The sequence below is a fragment of the Morus notabilis genome, unplaced genomic scaffold (assembly GCF_000414095.1).
Source record: "Morus notabilis unplaced genomic scaffold, ASM41409v2 Scaffold165, whole genome shotgun sequence".
NCBI classification, from domain to species: Eukaryota; Viridiplantae; Streptophyta; class Magnoliopsida; order Rosales; family Moraceae; genus Morus; species Morus notabilis.
This window is the reverse complement of record NW_010363979.1, coordinates 288,380-306,507: the sequence shown is the minus strand read 5'-3', so window position 1 is coordinate 306,507 and position 18,128 is coordinate 288,380. Positions and strand designations below refer to the sequence as shown.

General features: G+C 33.7%; 1 protein-coding gene across 5 annotated transcripts; it reads right to left on the bottom strand.

The window, feature by feature from the left end:
• Positions 1 to 1,366: 1,366 nt before the first annotated feature.
• LOC21406900 (DNA repair protein XRCC2 homolog) lies at positions 1,367 to 15,900 on the bottom strand. 5 transcript variants are annotated; one of them, XM_024170405.1, is made up of 10 exons: positions 15,604 to 15,900; positions 15,200 to 15,347; positions 14,407 to 14,573; positions 9,833 to 9,903; positions 7,234 to 7,296; positions 6,156 to 6,305; positions 4,621 to 4,714; positions 2,479 to 2,515; positions 1,617 to 1,720; positions 1,367 to 1,521 (listed from the first exon to the last, which is right to left on the bottom strand). In XM_024170405.1, the coding sequence occupies exons 1-10, from the start codon at positions 15,778 to 15,780 to the stop codon at positions 1,498 to 1,500; spliced, it is 1,035 nt and encodes a 344-aa protein (XP_024026173.1). In that variant the 5' UTR covers positions 15,781 to 15,900; the 3' UTR covers positions 1,367 to 1,497. The 5 variants fall into 5 exon arrangements, with proteins under 5 accessions (XP_024026173.1, XP_024026174.1, XP_024026176.1 ...); XM_024170406.1 differs by having other exon boundaries at positions 6,156 to 6,293; XM_024170408.1 differs by lacking the exon at positions 6,156 to 6,305.
• Positions 15,901 to 18,128: the final 2,228 nt, after the last annotated feature.

Here is an 18,128-nt window from a genome sequence, read left to right as displayed (position 1 = left end):
GACTAAAACCTCTATTCACCTCTGTCCATGATTGTTCCAAGCAGCCTCTGTATACTACAACTGCAAGATCATTATTTCTTACAACACTATTTTTTTATGAATGATTTTCTTCTACCACGTTCTTACGATCAATTCTCCGCGCCAGCTTGACTGGCTATTGATCCGTCTAACTTCTATTGGCTCAAATTCATGTGTACTTCTGTCCCAACTTTATCTTCCCATATGCATGGTGCACAAGTTTTCAAAATTCCTTGAATAAGTATAAGAATTCCAAGTTCTACCTAGGAAAACATCCAATCTATTTCTAGTAATCTTCCATCGCTCCTTACCTCCCTCATCTGGAATAATAATACCTCACACTACACCACCTTGCACCTTTGAGAGTTTTAAGTATGCTCCTATCTTGTTACTCAGAGTTTCCGCCAGGAGAGTGAAAGCCGCATTCGACAACTTGTGAATATATCCCTGCTTTGCATCAAAACTGCAGACTAAATCTAGAGTATCGCTGCCAAAAAGCTGCCTCTATGGAATGAAGAATTTTAATATGAGCCTTGTTTCCTCAATCTTTATCTGACCACCATCCTTACTCAAGGAGATTCTAAAGGATTTAGAACCTACACTAAATTCTTGGTTGAAAAAGACCCTATTTTAATGAGACATACAGAGATTAGGAATAAAATGAAAGGGAAATAGAAAAAAGCTTCCTAGAATACTAAAGAGAGGGGAGGGCTTCTCTCTAGACTCACATATCTAAGCACCTACTAAGAACCTTTTATGCCCCAATTTTAACATTTGAATTTTCATATACATGTATTTTAAATCAACCACAATATTATGAACCTTAAACTACAAAAAGTGAATTAAACTCGATTAAAAATGTTGTATTGTTGTTTTAGTAAAATTTGTTGGTTTAATTTCCGCCCACCCTGAAAAAAATTTATGGTTCCACCACTGGGCTCTCCATTACATGATCGTTTGATGTACTCATGTTGAGAAAACATGAGGCATCCCCTAATCTTGGACTGGGAAACATCACATCTGAGTTCATAAAAATAAATGTGCAACTAGTACCCTTGGACAAGCATCCTGAAACATCTTTTGTTATGTTTCACGAGTCTATACATACTAATGTCTGCATCACAGTTAAATTATTAAATTAATGTGCAACTAGTACCCTCGGACAAGCATCCTAAAACTTTTTTCATCTTTTATGTTTCACGTGTCTATACATACTAATGTCTGCATCTTAGTTAAATTATTAAATTAGTACTTTCATTAGTTGATGCTCTGTTTAATTGAATTTAACTATCTTTGCTAAAAAAAAACACTTTTCTTTAATTTTATCAAGTCAGTTATAGCTCTAAAGTTCATAATTGTGGGATAACTGAAAAATACAAAAATTAAGGACCTACATTATTGGAGAAAAGTACCCGGTCTTAGAAAAGACATCTAGAATGAGGGAAGAGGATCGGAAGCAATATCACACCAGAATTCACTTCATAGGACAATAAAGATGAAGCCCTACATGAACAAAATCAAAAAGGATTTAGCAACAGGAAAAACTAATCTTCTAATAAAAGGCTATCAATAGAAGAGCGATCCAGATATGTTCTCACATCTTTCACTATAAATTTGTCCAAAACATTCAATTGAGGCAGTAACCATTCAGATATGTAGACTGGGCAATTTTGATGATGCCTTGTAGTGAGATTATCATCAGCTAGGAAATAAAGATAGTGCACGTTCGTAGTTAATGACAAAGAAACTACTTGCAATTTCTTTTACTTTTGACAAATAGATTACACAAACATAGAGGTAAAAGTTTGGACCGCCTGACCCTGCCTAGGCCCGAATTAAAATTCAGGCAGGCCAGGCCAGCCCTAAAGGGGAGAGGGTCGGCCCACTCCGGCCCTAAAGCCTGACAGGCCTTAGGCCAGGCCGGAATTTTATAAGATATTTTCAACAAAAAAAAAATTAAAAGGATTATTCTCACTGGTGCCCCCTGAATTTTGAGGTCATTCCCAATTTGCCCCCTGAACTTTAAATTGTTCTCACTTAACCCTTTTTGTTGTGAAATCTGTTCAAATCAGATGGAAAAGGAGGGGGGGCCAAGTGTGGTCATGTGATTTTTTTCTTTTTTTAACAAAAATCCAAACAGAAAGATCACGTGACTGCATTATTCTCTTTTTTTCCTGTTTTTAACAGAAAATTGCAACATAAGGGGTTAAGTGGAAACAATTCAAAGTTCAGGGGGCAAAATGAGAGTTTTTTTTTTAAGTTCAGGTGGTAAACTGAGAATGACCCTAAGGTTCAGGGGGTATCAGTGATAATAATCCAAATTAAAAAGAGGGTGGGCGTTTGGGCCGGGGCCAAGCCGGCCCGAATAAGTTTTGGGTTCAAAACCTCGGCTCAGCCCGGTCCAAGGGTCTAGACTACACAAACATTGCAAGAATTTGAAGCATAAAGATGGGTCCAAACCTGAGGCTCGTACTAGTATTCTGTGTGTGATAAAAGACTGCAACAAGAAATCAGATGATTAAAAGATGCAAACAGTGAATCATAGAATTTGAATATTAATTGTCCCTCCACTTATCTCTCTTTCTACTCATTTACCTAGTAAAGGACCAAAGGTTGAACCAGACTTAACCCAATCCTATCACCAGTGTACAAGTTCAAAAATTCACGGGTTTTCTTAGAAATGAACCTTTTGTCCAACTGAATTGAAAAATAGAACCTGTGTATAAAAATATGACTTTCCAGACCAAATTAATGTGGATAAACAAAAATTAGGACATTTCAAGTAGTATAACTTGACAGAATTGTAGTTTATATCCGAACAGAAAGTTTTAAGCTCTATTATGTATCTGTATTTATGAAACGTGATATGGATTAATTTCCAGCTCACATTGTCAAGAACAAATGGCCTTGCGGCCTTAATTCACAGAAGAGGTTTATTCTTCAATATCAGACTCAGTGGAACAAAAAAATCATTTCTCCAAAACAAAACCTTTCATACTTGTGGAATTCTAATATGCCCACCGCCACTCAAAGCATTGTCCATAGGCGTGAGATAGCATAAAACTTAGTAATGAATTTCTTATTTCTTTTTTTTTTCCCCTCTACAGCACCTGTGTATTTCTGTGATATAGGATAAAACTTGTGCCTTCTACAGGAGAGTCATGATTTGCACATATTCGAGCGGCATTCGGAAGTGGAATTACATCCATTTCTATCTTTAAAGGACATAACCAAATGCATACATTTTATTGTCATGATGAAAATGCTAAAAGAAAGTTCACAAAAATATTAGCTTTTGTTCTCAAAATACTATTCCCCTTCCCCTTTTGGTCTTCAAAGAAAAGAATAATGTCTTCTTTATCCTAAAAGACTAGCATAAAAGACAGTCACGGAAAACTGCAGTGCTTATTCTAAAATTGATTTTTTTTTTCAATCTCCCCATGCGGTTCAAGAAGCAAAAAATAATAATAATAATAATAATAAATAAAAGAAAAGTTTATCAAAAAAAATAAAATAGATAATTTGTGAATCTCTAATAATCCACTTTTGAGCAAATATTTTTTTTTTTGGTCCATATTGGTTGATAGGGTCTTTGGTGACTCTAATCTGGTTTTGTGTTGGATTTAGTTGGGTCCTAATGCAGTTGTTTGGTCTCCTTTTTTTTTTTGCTGGAGTTTATTCTGCTTTTTTTTTTTGTTATTTATCCTTTTCCTTTACTTCTTTTATTTATTGTTAATTGTGGCTCAAAATTCGCCACGTTTTCTACACTTTTTTTACAAGTGTATAAGCTTGTTGCCCAAGGCTACCCAAGGCTGCCCAGATGCTTATTGACCAAGCATATCAGCTTGTCTCCCACGCTTATGGCCTTATAAATAGGGTGCAATACTACCCATTTGAAGCATCCCAAAAATTGTGAGTGAGTGTGTGATTGTAGTTTTTTCTATATTCTCTTTAGTTGCTTTTGTGAGAGTATTTTGGGTCATTTGGGATTTGGGTTTTTTGAGAGAGTTTAAACAATCTTTTGTAATCTCTTTGTTATTTTTGTTAGTGAAAATTCCTCGTCGTCTTCGGACGTGGACGTAGGCTAAAAGTCAAATCACGTTAATTTTTATGTGTTATTTTCGCTTACTTTATATCTTATTTTGTCCTAAAATCCATTATATTTTGGCAGAATTCCCAACATTTTATTATATGATTCTCATGGATGTTACCTTATCCTCTTCCTTGTAATAGATTTATACTCAATAAAAGGAGTTTATCAATCAAAGAATTACAGCATCTGTGCCTAGTGGCAATCTACGCAACTTCTTATTTTTCAAACTTGACAGAAAAAACAAATCAAATAAATCCGTACTACTTTTTTCTCGCATGCATGCATAAATTTAGATTGGTTTTGCCTACGAGGTCTGTGAATATGTTATCTAAGATAATACTACTAAGCAATTAAAATACTTTCAATTTTTCACTAGCATCACACCTAATACTAGATAATAGTTGCTGCAAGCAGTAAAGCACCCATAACAAGTACCAATAGAGTAGAACGTTAACAAAGATTATGTCTCAAGAAACATTTTGAGCCAAGCAACTACATATTAACATTACCTGCCAGACAGAGGGCATATACTCACGATAGGGTAGTTTGTGAGTAGTACTTGCTACATTCCTATAATCTGGGGTGTCCGGGAAAAAAAAATTTCTGAAAAAGAAAAGTATTAGAAATAAGCCAAGCTTTTTGAAGAACTAGATAGTAGTTGCTCTTGAAGAGCAAAGAAAATATATAAAAAGAAGACAACAGTAGTAAGAGAGGAAAAACAAAGACGGCCATATTTAGACCTTTTTCCTTTTTAAGAAACAAAGATCTCTTATTGATAAGCAAGAATTGTGTACAAGAGATTATAAAAGGGTAAAAAGGGAAAATATTCCCCCATAATACAACAGAAAAAACTAAAGAAAAGAATCCTATGAATTTCTACCTCTATTTAGACCTGTTATTAGACCTGTTATTTACAACCTCTAGGAATGTGAAAAATATACAGAAACATAGTTGGAATTTCAGGATGACAGTTTACATCTTTCCATATATTTCTTTAGTATCGTTTTGCAGTTAATTTGCGTGCAGAAAGAGAAGCAGTTGGTTCAGATTTAATAGACATAATTGTCGACACCCAAGCCATAACCATTTAAGGCACCTATGAATGGTGAAAAAGATAATACAATAAAGCTACGTAGTCATAGAAGAATGGTTGAACTCAATGGAGAACAACCTCGAATTCATGCATCTTGAGGACCTTTAGAAGGTTAAATCTGTTGCTTATGCTGAACAAAGACGCGAGTTACTGGTGGGACGTCTGGCTTTTTTAAAAAATCTCAAATTACTTATTTATATTTAAGAGACCATTTTACTAATCTTTGAGGGTTTAGAAAAAAAAAAAAAAAAAAGGGAGATCTTTCCAAGTTCTTGGTTATCAGAAATTACAGATCATGAATTCATTAGTTGTTACAAACCAACGTAAATATTTTTTATCTATTATCTAGATCAACTAATTGAGGTCCTTTGATGGTAATGATTACACGAAATAATGAAATACATAACTGAATAAAATTTCGTATTTTATTGTTTTAGTGCGAATTACATAGTTCATAGTTCATACTCATAAGCAGGTGCCTCTAGACTCCGATTTTGTTAAATGTTAGTACGAGCAACTAAATAGACAATACACAATATATGAATTGCATATGATGGTTTCTGTGCTCATACACGTAATCCATAATATGCAATTCCATAGGGTCAAATGAAATTATATAATTATCAATAATCTGCAAATTTTTGACCTAACTGTCCACCTCTGTCAGCCAACCATAAAGAAAAAAAAAAGGCCTAACTGTGCACATCGAGTAGCACGAGAGATTGAAGTGCAAACTTCCCCAGATGTTTCATCCAAGACATACAAGGGTCAAAGGGTGGGTATCCCATATTGCTAGATCTTTTAATGTTTTAAACTTGGAACAATTACTTTCACACACCAACTAGCAGACTTCATGTAAATCAAGTTTACTGAAAATCATAACCTTTTCATGTATAGGAGAAAGGTGACAAAACTTCTAACGCAAACATACGGGGCATTTTAGGAACTAACCGCTGAACCTCATTGGCAGAATATCTTTCCCCCAAATTGGTTGTTTTTGTAGCTATAACAAGCATGGGGTGCACGAGTAGAAGCTTCTTCATCTCCTGAACTACAGTTTCTGAAATACTCTGAAGAGAAAAGCTTTTCCTGCAAACTAAGCTATAATTTCTTTCAATTGTAGTTGACTGAGAAAATAGACATTACAAATATGGTTACACAGACGTGTGAAATCTTATTTGGCTAGACAATATGACATACTAGTATTGTTAACAGCCCAAAATACTAGAAAGAGAATGTTATATTCCAACATCATGCAATACAAGAAAAAAAATAAAAATTTAAAATCCATTGTCGGGAGAAGATACGATAATCTTTATAAAAAGGTATCAAGATAACCATTTTCATTGCAATACTATGAAGTCAGAATTTTGACATCACTGTGGATTTCTTCATTCGAGGATATCAGACATGTGCCTTTATTTTCTGTTCATTTGAGGTGGAGGGATGTGGTTAACCGTGCAAGTTTATCTTTTTCAATTTTCTTTCTTCAGGACTTGGTTGGACAAACGCAGTGTAGTGAATAATGGTTTGAGATTTTAATTGAATCTGCTAAATAGATTGCATAATCAGATTTCAATGCATAAAATCACTATGAAAATCCACTTCACGAGGGTAATATGTAACCAAAGACTCGATCCTAAAACACCAGCAATAATCTCCAAAAGCTTGTCAACACTTTTGAGGGCATTATCCTGGAAGAACTATTCCATAAAATAAGCAGTAGCTTCAGTAGTTTGCCCCTATCTATTTCATAAAGCAAACATCCGATTGTCGGACTTCTAGAACTAGAAACATTTTCTTTCACTTTCTTCCACACTAAAAAATAATCAAGGCAGTCTTAACACAACCTGTCGGTGCTACTTTCCCCAACCTACTATCATATCATAACCAGAAAAGCCATAATAGTTCTTTAAAAAAAATAAATAAATAAAATAAGTAAAAAAATAAAAACAGAGAGAGAGAGAGAACAAGGGAATTAATAGCTTAACCACCTATTGTCTTTGAACTAACCAAACTGTAAAATTACCTGTTTGTATTCCTTGACAGAGATAATGTCAAGGCACGTTCTATCCAATGAAAAGCTCCAATGCTGCTAAAAAGAGTTCAGTTAGCAAGTCGTTGGTTAGTAATACAAATTACTTTCATAAATACCTCTGAACTTCGCACCTTGTTTCAACATGCCCCTGAATTTTGCAAAGGGTTCATTTCACCCTCTGAATTACGTACCCTAGCTCAAAATGCCCTCTAAATTTATGAAACTGAACAAAATGATGACGTAGCACTACTTATACTTTTATAAATGTCCCCTAAACTATTAATTTTAAGTCAATCTGCCCCTAAATTATAATCTTTGTGTCAATTTGCCCCTGATATTTTAAAAGAGTGGGAGGCAAATTGACACAAAATCAATAGTTCAGAGGCGTTTAAGAAATAACATTGGTTCAAGGGGTGTTCGGAACCACTTTTCATACTTTAATGGACGAAATGAACCCTTTTCAAAATTGGGGCCATGTTGAAACATGGTACAAAGTTCATGGAGCATTTATGAAATTAGTTCTAATAATAAATTATCAGACCAACTAACAATCAATTTTAGTGGTGCAAAAACCCCATACTTGTTTATACAAAAAATCATATCAGGATTTTACGTTCCAAATATTCAAAACTGTAATTATCTATTTGTTTGGTTGAAGCATGAGTATACATTCGGGTCTCATGCCAAAAATAAATAAATAAACAAATAAAAAGATAAAAATCAACATTCAGAGCGTCATAGCTTTCTACCTTCATACAGTCTAAATTTCTAATATTTCTCAACACCCATGGGTTTAGCTTGATTATTTAACACTTCAGAGCAACTATTAACAAAAGATGGAATAAGTCATTTTGATAATAAGGCTCAATTCCTGGCTTCGCTTTGGGCTTCGACAGATAGTTTAAGCATTTTCCTTTGTCTCTTATTCTGTTAAGTTGGAGGGATCCGTTGAGTCATTGAGATTTAGAGAGATATTGCATTATTGTTTCTTACTTGTCGAAATTGTTTTACTTTCCGCTTTTGAGGATCCCTCATCCTCGTCATCTTGTATTGATTAATTTTCATCAATAAAGGTTTTTGTATACTATCAAAAAGAAAAATTTGATAAAACTCTAGGAATTTCATACAAGTCAAATAATCCAAAAAATGTAATTGTATAATGACAAGGTTTCGGTACCATTCTTTAGCCCCATTAATTTTTAGCATCTGTTCGTTATTATATCTTTTCACAAAGCAAAAGTACATAAGTCCTCTATCTTTTTAACTATGGGTTTCACTCTTTTATTTTATACGGGAAGTAAGAAGAAATGAAACCACCAGGATTCAACCATCGAGCACACACTCATACATTCATGCACCCAACCACTTGAACTAGCCTCAAGTAACTATGGTTGGCTTTAAGGTAAAAACAAAATTAATCAATTTGGCTTCAGGCTATAAACACTGAAAGTGACTTATTGTTGTCACTCTTGAACGTAAATCTAAGACACTACTTTTAAATTTATTGTCTTGCTGTTTGATTTCCTTGTCAAGTAATTTTTGTTTGTACCTCCATAAAGACAATAAAGGCTACGTTTGGTAGGAGGCAAGGATGAAGAATATTATAATAATCCTTCATATTCTTCGATAGAAGAGAGGGAGTGTTGAAAATATGGATGAATAATTCATCTACTTGCTACATTGCCCTTTTAACTATTTGTTAATAATATTTTTTGGAGTAATCCTTCATGTTCTTTGTAGAAGGGCGGGAGTGTTGAAAAGATGGATGAATAATTCATCTACTTGCTACATTGCCCTTTTAATTATTTGTTAATAATAGCTTTTGGAGCGTAAAACAGACTTTTTATGTTTGCATTGAAGGATTTCTGGAATCTTGCCATTAGCAGAAGGATTAGACTTTGGGGGCTTAGGGAGACTTCATTCCTCCAACCCTCCGTTCCCTCCTCCCCTGCCCCCACCAAACAAGGGATTAGCTCTCTCCCTCCATCTCTGCCTCCATCTCTTCCTCCAATCAAAGAGAGTAAAGGAAACAAAAAGCTTCAAGACTTAGAAAGATGACCACCAAAATGAGCATATATGACCATCTAATTCAGTTGCAGCATTACCCTAATAATGAAACGTGGTTGCCTTTGTACTTCCATTTTGTAGAAAATCTCTCTGATATGTTACAACTACAAAGTTATTAAGAAAGAAGGACAAAAACAACTCATAGCAGAGTACTATAAATCTTAAGAAAAGAACAAACAAAAATAAAATAAGGCAGCGCACCAAGCAGAACAAGAACACAGATTATCACTAGCAAGGAGAAGGGAATGTATTTGAATCCCTTCACAAAAAACATGAATGAAGAAACTCATTTACAGCTAGACAAATGCCAAAGCATGTCAGCAAATACTTTATAGCAAAAACTTTCCTCAAAATGGTAGCGGAATCACCACCACTAACTTAAATAATACAACAAAATAAATAAGAAACACCCAAAAAAAAGGTCAAAAACTTGTATGGAAAATGTGAATAGAAGAAATAAGACCAGTAAACAAAATTTGATAAATTTATGTGGAGGTGAGCATTTGAGATTCCAAAGACAAACCTGTCAATCATTAGCAAGTACACACTTGATCTTTGTTCTTCTTTTACCTCATTAAGCTGATGATACAATGTCTGAAATCCAGAAAATTGAAAAATAATTGGGAAAATATCAGAAAATCTATGAATAATTCCATTACCTAAATAATCTACCGAGAAAGCCCTAGAATTCAAACAACTTTGGGAGTATGCGGGTGGTCACTAGTCTATTTTCTTACTATATATGATCGAAAATTCTGTTTTTTCCGCTACAACCACCTTAAGAAATTAAGTCTTGGACAAATAAAATTGCTCAAAAGATATTCCCGTTCAAGGTATCTAATATCTACTTAGATCCTTGAGAAGACTTTACCATAGGCTGGAGCTTGGTCTCAAAAGTACCAAGTCACCATTCTTATTATGCACATAAATTCTGGATACTGAAGGCATCCTTTATCCACTTCACTCTGCACCAGGAGTGTCACCCGGAGTTGTTCTTCAAAACCTCCATATTAACACTATAGTTGTATCTATCATTTCGAAAATGTGTTCTTCGTGCATAAAAATTAAAAATCTTGTGTTTCCAATTCTACATAAGGTTTGTCCTTGTTAGTTTACCACTCCTTCCCAAAAGCTTAAACTATTAGGAGGTAAGTCAATAATAGTTTCTATATGTTAACACTCCTCCTCGTGTGTGGGCTAGATAAGAGGCAATCGTATAGGGAAATATTCATTGGAAAGTCCAACACAAGAATATAAAATAATAAGCCCAAAACATATTAAAGATGTGACATGTATTGACAATTTAGACAATGCAATTAATTACAAGGGTACCAATTCATCCCAAAAGCTTAAACTATCAAGAAGTAGGCCAATAGTTTCTATATTTTAAAAAGTACTTTTATTGAAATTCAAATAAGAACAAGTATACTTTGCGAAGGGAATATTTAGAGTGAATACAGTTAGTACGGCTTCTAACCCTAATTCTGAAATACAGTCAACATTTTGTGCAATAAACTCTCCATACTGATAATGGCACCGAGTATTTTAATGAGCATTTGGGAAATTTTTTGAAAGAAAAAGGCACTCAACGTCAATCCACTTGTATTGATACTCCTCAACAAAATAGAATTGCGGAAAGAAAAAATAAGCATTTACTGAGTTGCTCGTGCAATAATGTTTTCCATGCATGTTCCTAAATATCTCTAGGGAGACGTATGGTGCATTTGGAACTCGTTCCAAAATGATTTTGTTTTTTGTATGAAAATGGAAATGAAAACGTTTTCAATCTCAGACAGAAATTATTTTTGAAAATGCGTTTGATAGTTTTATCAAGAGATTGTTTTCAGTATAAAAAACTCATTAATGTCTCTCTCTTTCTCTGCTCGAGAGAGGAGAAAACGAAAATAAGTCGTTTTTCATTTTTCTCCCATTTTACACTAAACCAAAAAATCATTTTCATTTCCGTTTTTTGTCTTTAATTGTGCCAAACGCCGTTTTGGAATCGTTTTCATTTTTTCTTTCTCGAAAAACGTGAAACAAAAACAAGAACAATTCCAAACACAGCAATAGTTTTAATTGCAACATATTTGATTAATAGGATGCCCACTCGTATTTTGAAGTATAACACACCTCTAGAGTGTTTTAAAGATTTTTTCCCACACTCAAGATTGTTCTCTGATTTACCTTTAAAAGGTTTTTGGCTGCACAGTATTTGTCCATATACCCAATAAATTTCGGTCTAAACTTGATCCTTGAGCGGAAAAGTGTCTTTATTGGTTATGCCCCAAATGAAAGGGGATACAAATGTTATAATCCTCATACCAGAAAAATTCATGCGAGTATGGATGTTTCTTTTTTGGAGAATCAACCTTTTTCTCACAAAAATTATCTTTAGGGGGGGAATTAAACACAAGACGACAATTTTTGGGATTTGTCTACTATTTCCTTACCAAACACAATTACATCCGTTTCCACTCCTATTTCCTTCCCCATTTCAGATTTGCAAACTCGGGAAAAAATTACCCAAGATATTGAAGATAATAGAGGTACTAGTCAACAGTTGCCAAATTTAGATGTCTCACAAACAAGGGGAGAAATACTACAAAAGAATCAAAGAAGTCTGAACACTGAGCTTCTTGTTTATACTAGGAGAAGGCCTCATCATGAGAGTAAAGATCTGCTTGTTATTGTTGGACAAAATCAATCAGAATCTCCGGGTGATGGCTCTCCTAACATTCCAGGTATTTCAATTCCCATTTCTTCCCCAATTAAGCCTCATGTTTCTTCTTCAACTGAACCTTCTAATAAAGAATTCTCATACCTAAATATTCCTATGGCTATTAGGGTTCATAAAGAATCCTCAGACCTAAATATTCCTATAGCTATTAGGAAAGGAATCAGAACATGCACCAAACATCCTATTGCTAAATACCTATGAAAAGCTTTCTCAAAACCATAGGGCATTTACTTCTAAAATTTCTCACTTGTTTGTCCCTAGAAACATACAGAAAGCCCTTGATGATCCAGATTAGAAATTAGCAGTTATGAAGAGATGAATGCTTTTAGAAAAAATGGTGTACTTGGCAGATAGTTGACTTACCAAGAGAAAATAAGACAGTTGGCTGCAAATAGGTGTTTATTGTAAAATGCAGGGCTGATGGTAACATTGAAAGGTACAATGCGAGATTAGTGGCGAAAGGTTTTACACAAACCTATGGGATTAACTACCAGGAAACATTCGCTCCAATAACCAAGATAAATTCAATCAGAGTTTGTTATCTTTAGCTGTGAATGCTAACTGACCTTTACACCAGTTAGACGTAAAGAATGCTTTTTTAGACGGAGACTTGGAAGAAGTCTTTATGAGCCTACCTCCTAGTTTAGAGGAGAGATTTGGTAAGGATAAAGTTTGCAAACTAAAGAAGTCGTCGTATGACCTTAAACAGTCTACTAGATCATGGTTTAAGCGCTTTGGGAAGGTTGTGAAGAGTTATGGTTACTGCCAAAGTGAAGCATATCACACCATGTTTTTTAAGCATTTCATAGAAGGTAAAATTGCAATTTTAATCGTCTATGTGGATGATATAATCTTAACAGGTGATGATAATGCTGAACTAGACAAACTAAAGAAGAGACTTGCTGATGACTTCGAGATCAAGGACTTGGGCACTTTAAAATATTTCCTTGGGCCGGAATTTGCCAGATCTAAAGAGGGCATATTTGTTAACCAGTGGAATTATGTTCTTGATCTGCTCAGTGAAACAAGACTACTTGGTTGCAAAGCTGCTGAAACATCAATTGAGCCCAACCTCAAGCTACAATCAGCCAAACCCGAAAATGTGGTGAACAAAGAACAGTATCAAAGGCTCGTTGGAAGATTGATTTATTTGTCTCATACACGTCCAGATTTAGCGTTTGCAATAAGCATGGTAAGTCAATTCATGCATTCGCCTGGACAAGAACACTTTGATGCAGTCTATAGAATCTTGAGGTATTTGAAAGGAACTCCAGGAAGGGGTCTATTGTTCAAAAGTCATGGTCATCTACAAATTGAAGTCTATACTGATGCAGATTGGGCTGGGAGTATAACCGATAGACAGTTGACCTCTGGTTATTGTACCTCTGTAGGAGGTAATCTTGTGACATGGCAAAGCAAGAAACAAAACATAGTAGCTCGGAGTAGTGCATAAGCTTAATTCAAGTCAATTGCTCATGGAATTTGTGAGGTATTGTGGATTAAAAGATTGCTAAAAGACTTGAAGATTACAGACTCTTCACCCGTGAAAGTATATTGTGACAACAAGCAGCCATCTCCATTACTCATAATCCGGTTTTCCATGACAGAACAAAGCATGTAGAGGTTGATAAGCATTTTATTAAGGAAAATCTTGATGGTGGACTGATTTGTATGCCATATATTCCAACTACTGAGCAGGTTGCTAATATACTGACTAAGGGACTAAACAAGAAGATGTTCGACAGATTGATTGGCAAGCTGGCAATGGAAGATATCTTTAAACCAGCTTGAGGGGGAGTGTTGGAAAATAAAAGCTTTGGCTGAGATTTTGCTTAATCATAGGAGATTTGTTAGGTGATCTGTTTTATGTAAATTAGTAGCTAGTCAAATCTGTAAAATAGGAAATTAACAGAATAGGATAGATGGCGTAGTTATTGTCCCTGATTTTACTCTTTGTATTCTCCTATAAGTAGGAAACTCTGTAAACCATTTTAGATATAAGTCAATATACAAGAAATTCCCACTACTCTCTCTTACCTTTTCTATGTTTATATCAACCAAAGGGAGAAATCCTAAAATGGAGAATCTGTCGAAGCCCAAAGAGAAGCCAAAAATTTTCCTTTCTCAAAGAGAACCTCTGTTTGCGAATCCTTCTCTTCAAAAATTCTCTGATTTCTTTCCAACCAAATCACACAAAAAGGAAGCTAGATGACTGAGCTTTATTTTACTTATAACTATATTTTTGTGCCCGGTTTTTTCCTTCCATCACCAAAGTAATATTTTTACACCAACAAAAAAAAATGTACAAGTAATCTAGCCTTTCCTTTCATTGTCACTTATGAAATAACAAGGATTCATACCTTGAGAGTGGCAAGAAACTCAAAGCTATCATAACAGCGGACATACAAGAACCGTCTCATGCACAAAGCATATAATTCCACATCATAAGCAATATGAGATTTCCTTATTTTATGACATGACTGAGTATCAACATTATCTTGCTCCTGATTTCTCTCAACGATTGACCCTAAAGAGATTTTTAACAAAATTTTAGCAATAACATACAAATGCTAAAGCTTCTAAACAACAGAGATAAATATAAATCATCACGCTTAATTGCAACAAATTGCTTAGAATGGCGCTAATATGAAATGGCTGTGACCCTTTTATGAAGCATACACAACATAAGGAAATGACAAACTTTAATGCAAATGTCATTTGATAAAATCCTCCATGAAGCAGATCTCATAGATTAAGGATTGATTGGGATTGATTTGGTGACTGGAATTAATTTTAGATTATGTTTTTATGTATATCAACCAAATCAATCGCAATCAATTCCCCAATCAACCAAATCAATCTTTAATCAATGCGAGCTGCATCACTCAGAGATTCCAACCTTTTTTTCCTCCACCTGACTCAATATAGCATTGGGTGTTTGAAATATCTAAGTTACGACCTAATGTATGTCAGTTTCACTAAAATAGAGAGAAAGGTTCTCATCTCCTTCAAGATTCGCATATTTTTTATAACAGACATGATACTGTATTTCACCTACTAGTTGACTAGACCAAAAAAGAAAACTACAAAATACCAATGAAGAAACAGAAGCAAAAATTCATATGTGTATATTAATGAAGAAAAGAGTATTACCAGTTGCTTCCATCATTCGCTGCTTTAACATTTTCGAAAGGCATGAAATATCGAAGCGACAATCGAGGTCAATGAACATCACCGGACGCTCCAAACCTCCGTAGTGGGCCCCATTCCATTCCTTAGGAAGAATGCAACTAATAGCAGCCTAAAAACATAACAAAACTAATTACTAGACAAAAGAGAAGACAGTTTCAAACATTATTGAGGATTTTTTTTGTTCAATTGAGAGTTGCGAAAGCTAAAATTCGACCTGAATTATGATGAATGCAACTGATTGTAGCCAAAAAAAATGTCAACAGAATCATCTATCGTAATATCTTACAACCCTAGCTTTGATAAATTGGGATGATGATTAGGGTTTTTTTTTCAATGAAGAAGTTTTGATGGCTAAAAGAATTGACCTGAATTAAGATGAGAGTTTTAGAAGAAGGAGAGGGACCGACGAGCTCGACGACATTGCCGACGCGCAGAGGAAGACGGTGAAGCGGAGGAAGAAGGAGAAAGGGGCGTTCGGTTGAAACCCTAGCAAGCATCTCCGCTGCGCTCTCGTCTACATCGATCCACCTTTTCGCCTCCATTTTCAGCCACGATCATCTACATACAGCCTCTCTCTCTCTCTCTCTCAGAGAAACGGCTGAGCCCAGCTTGGCGGGAGAACATGCAAAGGAGAGACGAAATTGTATTTTCAAACCTATGAACCAGAGATGCGGGGTTTGTTTTTTGAGTGAAAAATTCAAAAAAAATCAACTCAAGTTATAATTTTATTCGATTTCATATTCTTTTAAGTTTAAACTCAAGTTTATGACTAAGGGTTCGTTTAGTATAAGGATTAAAATCAGGGTGATTTGAGTCATTTGATTCAGATCCATGATTCATGATTTGAATCATGATTCAGAGTGATCAGAACCTTCGTTTGGATGTGTATATGCATGATTCTGATTCTAGCCTGAAATGTGATTCGAATCAGTGTTTAGTTGTCTTATTTTCTGAATTTGAATCATGACCAAAATAAATATAATTTAAGAAATTATATAATAAATATAAATCGTTACGTGTAATTTAAAAAAATATATAATTCGTCATATAATTAAAAAAAAAGTATTAGAAAAAAATTATACAAATAATTATAACTCAAAATTATAACAAGTTAAGTGAGAAATATATGAAAAAAATGTGAATTAAAAATAAAAGCCAAACATAACTTGTCTCCCACGAGCAACAATTTATAACAAGCCAATTAGTAGAAAAAATTTCACCACATCAAACACGAGAACAATTATATAAAAAGCCAATGAGAAAAATTCTCACCCGCATGTCAAATCACCATGTCAAATCACCTTTTTTACTGTTCATGGGGTTTCAAACGGGTGAATTAGGGGGGGCCTGATTCCAAAATCATGCCCCAAAATGATCCCAATCACTTTTTTGATCCCATTTTTTACTGTTTATTTTTATCTTTTCAAACACTGATTTAACCTTAATCAGGGGATTTGAATCCCTCAATCCCCCAATCCCCCAACCAAACATGCACTAAAACTCGAGTTCAAATTTTCCCTTTAACTCGAGTTCAAAAACTCGAACTCAAATTAATAAACAGTATTTTATATTTTTAAAAATGCTATAACTTTTTCGTTTTAATTCTGATTGAGATGATTTTTTTTCTATGCGTTGATAACAAAAAGGCGAATAAAACCCGACCTATATACCCTATTCAAATTTTTCATCAGCATTGAGTTTTTATTAAAATATTATCTAAATACAAATTCAAGTTTTGACTCACTCAAACACAAACTCAAAAAAATTTTTATCTCAAACCATAACTCAAATGTATACAACCAAATACAAACTCAAGTTACAAGTTCAACTCAAGTTATAACTCAAATTCAACTCAAGAATTATACTCAAGTTAAACTCCAAAAGAACAAGCCCATACTTATCAGAAGAATGGGAGTCAATTCCATGTTTATTTACTTTTTTTTATTCTGGAATGAGAGTGAGATTGGTGGACCCCACTCAAATTTAGGATTGAAGAATATGATTGACACTCCTATACCCCCTTGAGATTGAGACTCTCATTCCTAATATTAATATTAATTTACTATTATACCTTTATTTTACTTATAAATACACAATTAAAAATAAAGTTAAAAAAATAATAAATGTAACATATATTTATTATTTTATTTGCCTAATATTATAATATTAGCATAATTATTGTTAACTTTAATATAATAAATATGTACTTTATTTTTAATAAATTAATAATATATTTTATTTTTTAACACTATTTTTTATTTGTATTTATTTTATTTAAAATTTATTTTTATATTTTAAATAGATGTACAATTTATATTTATTATTTTAGTACCCAATTATTAAACAAAATATTTTAATTATGATTAATTTTAATATAGTAAGTACACTATATTTTTTAAATTGAAAATATCAAATTGATTTAAAGGGTATATTAGTACTTTTACACTTTTTTATTCCGATTCTGGGTGTAAGTAAACGTATAAATGAGATTTGGAATGACTTCAATTTCGAATCCTATCACTAAGTAAACAGTTTATTTTGACTCTAATTCCTCACTCCGAATCCTACACATTCCGAATCATGCCCACTCCGATTCATGCTCATTCCGATTACGTATAGGTAAACATACTAAAATTGTAGACAGTTTGGTTGCAGTGGAAAAATGGTAATAGAAATAAAAATAGAAATAGAAATAGTAATAAAATATAATAAAAAAGAAAAATAATTTATTTATTTAATTTTATTTTTATAAATGCAATGAGATAAGATATTAATATTTTCATGTTAATAAAAGTACCTCTCATATTAATATAACTAATATCATATATATTAATATAATTATTTAATAACAAATATTATATATATAATTATAAGAATATAATATATATAA

Bases quoted from the DNA above. Each gene is read 5' to 3' on its own strand.
- LOC21406900 (XM_024170405.1), bottom strand. From the start codon at position 15,780: ATGGAGGCGAAAAGGTGGATCGATGTAGACGAGAGCGCAGCGGAGATG. The intron at 14,574-15,199 runs GTAATACTCTTT...AAATCTCTTTAG, and splicing joins GCGAATGATGGAAGCAACTG to GGTCAATCGTTGAGAGAAAT. The intron at 2,516-4,620 runs GTAATGTTAATA...TTCTTGTTGCAG, and splicing joins ATATGCCCTCTGTCTGGCAG to TCTTTTATCACACACAGAAT.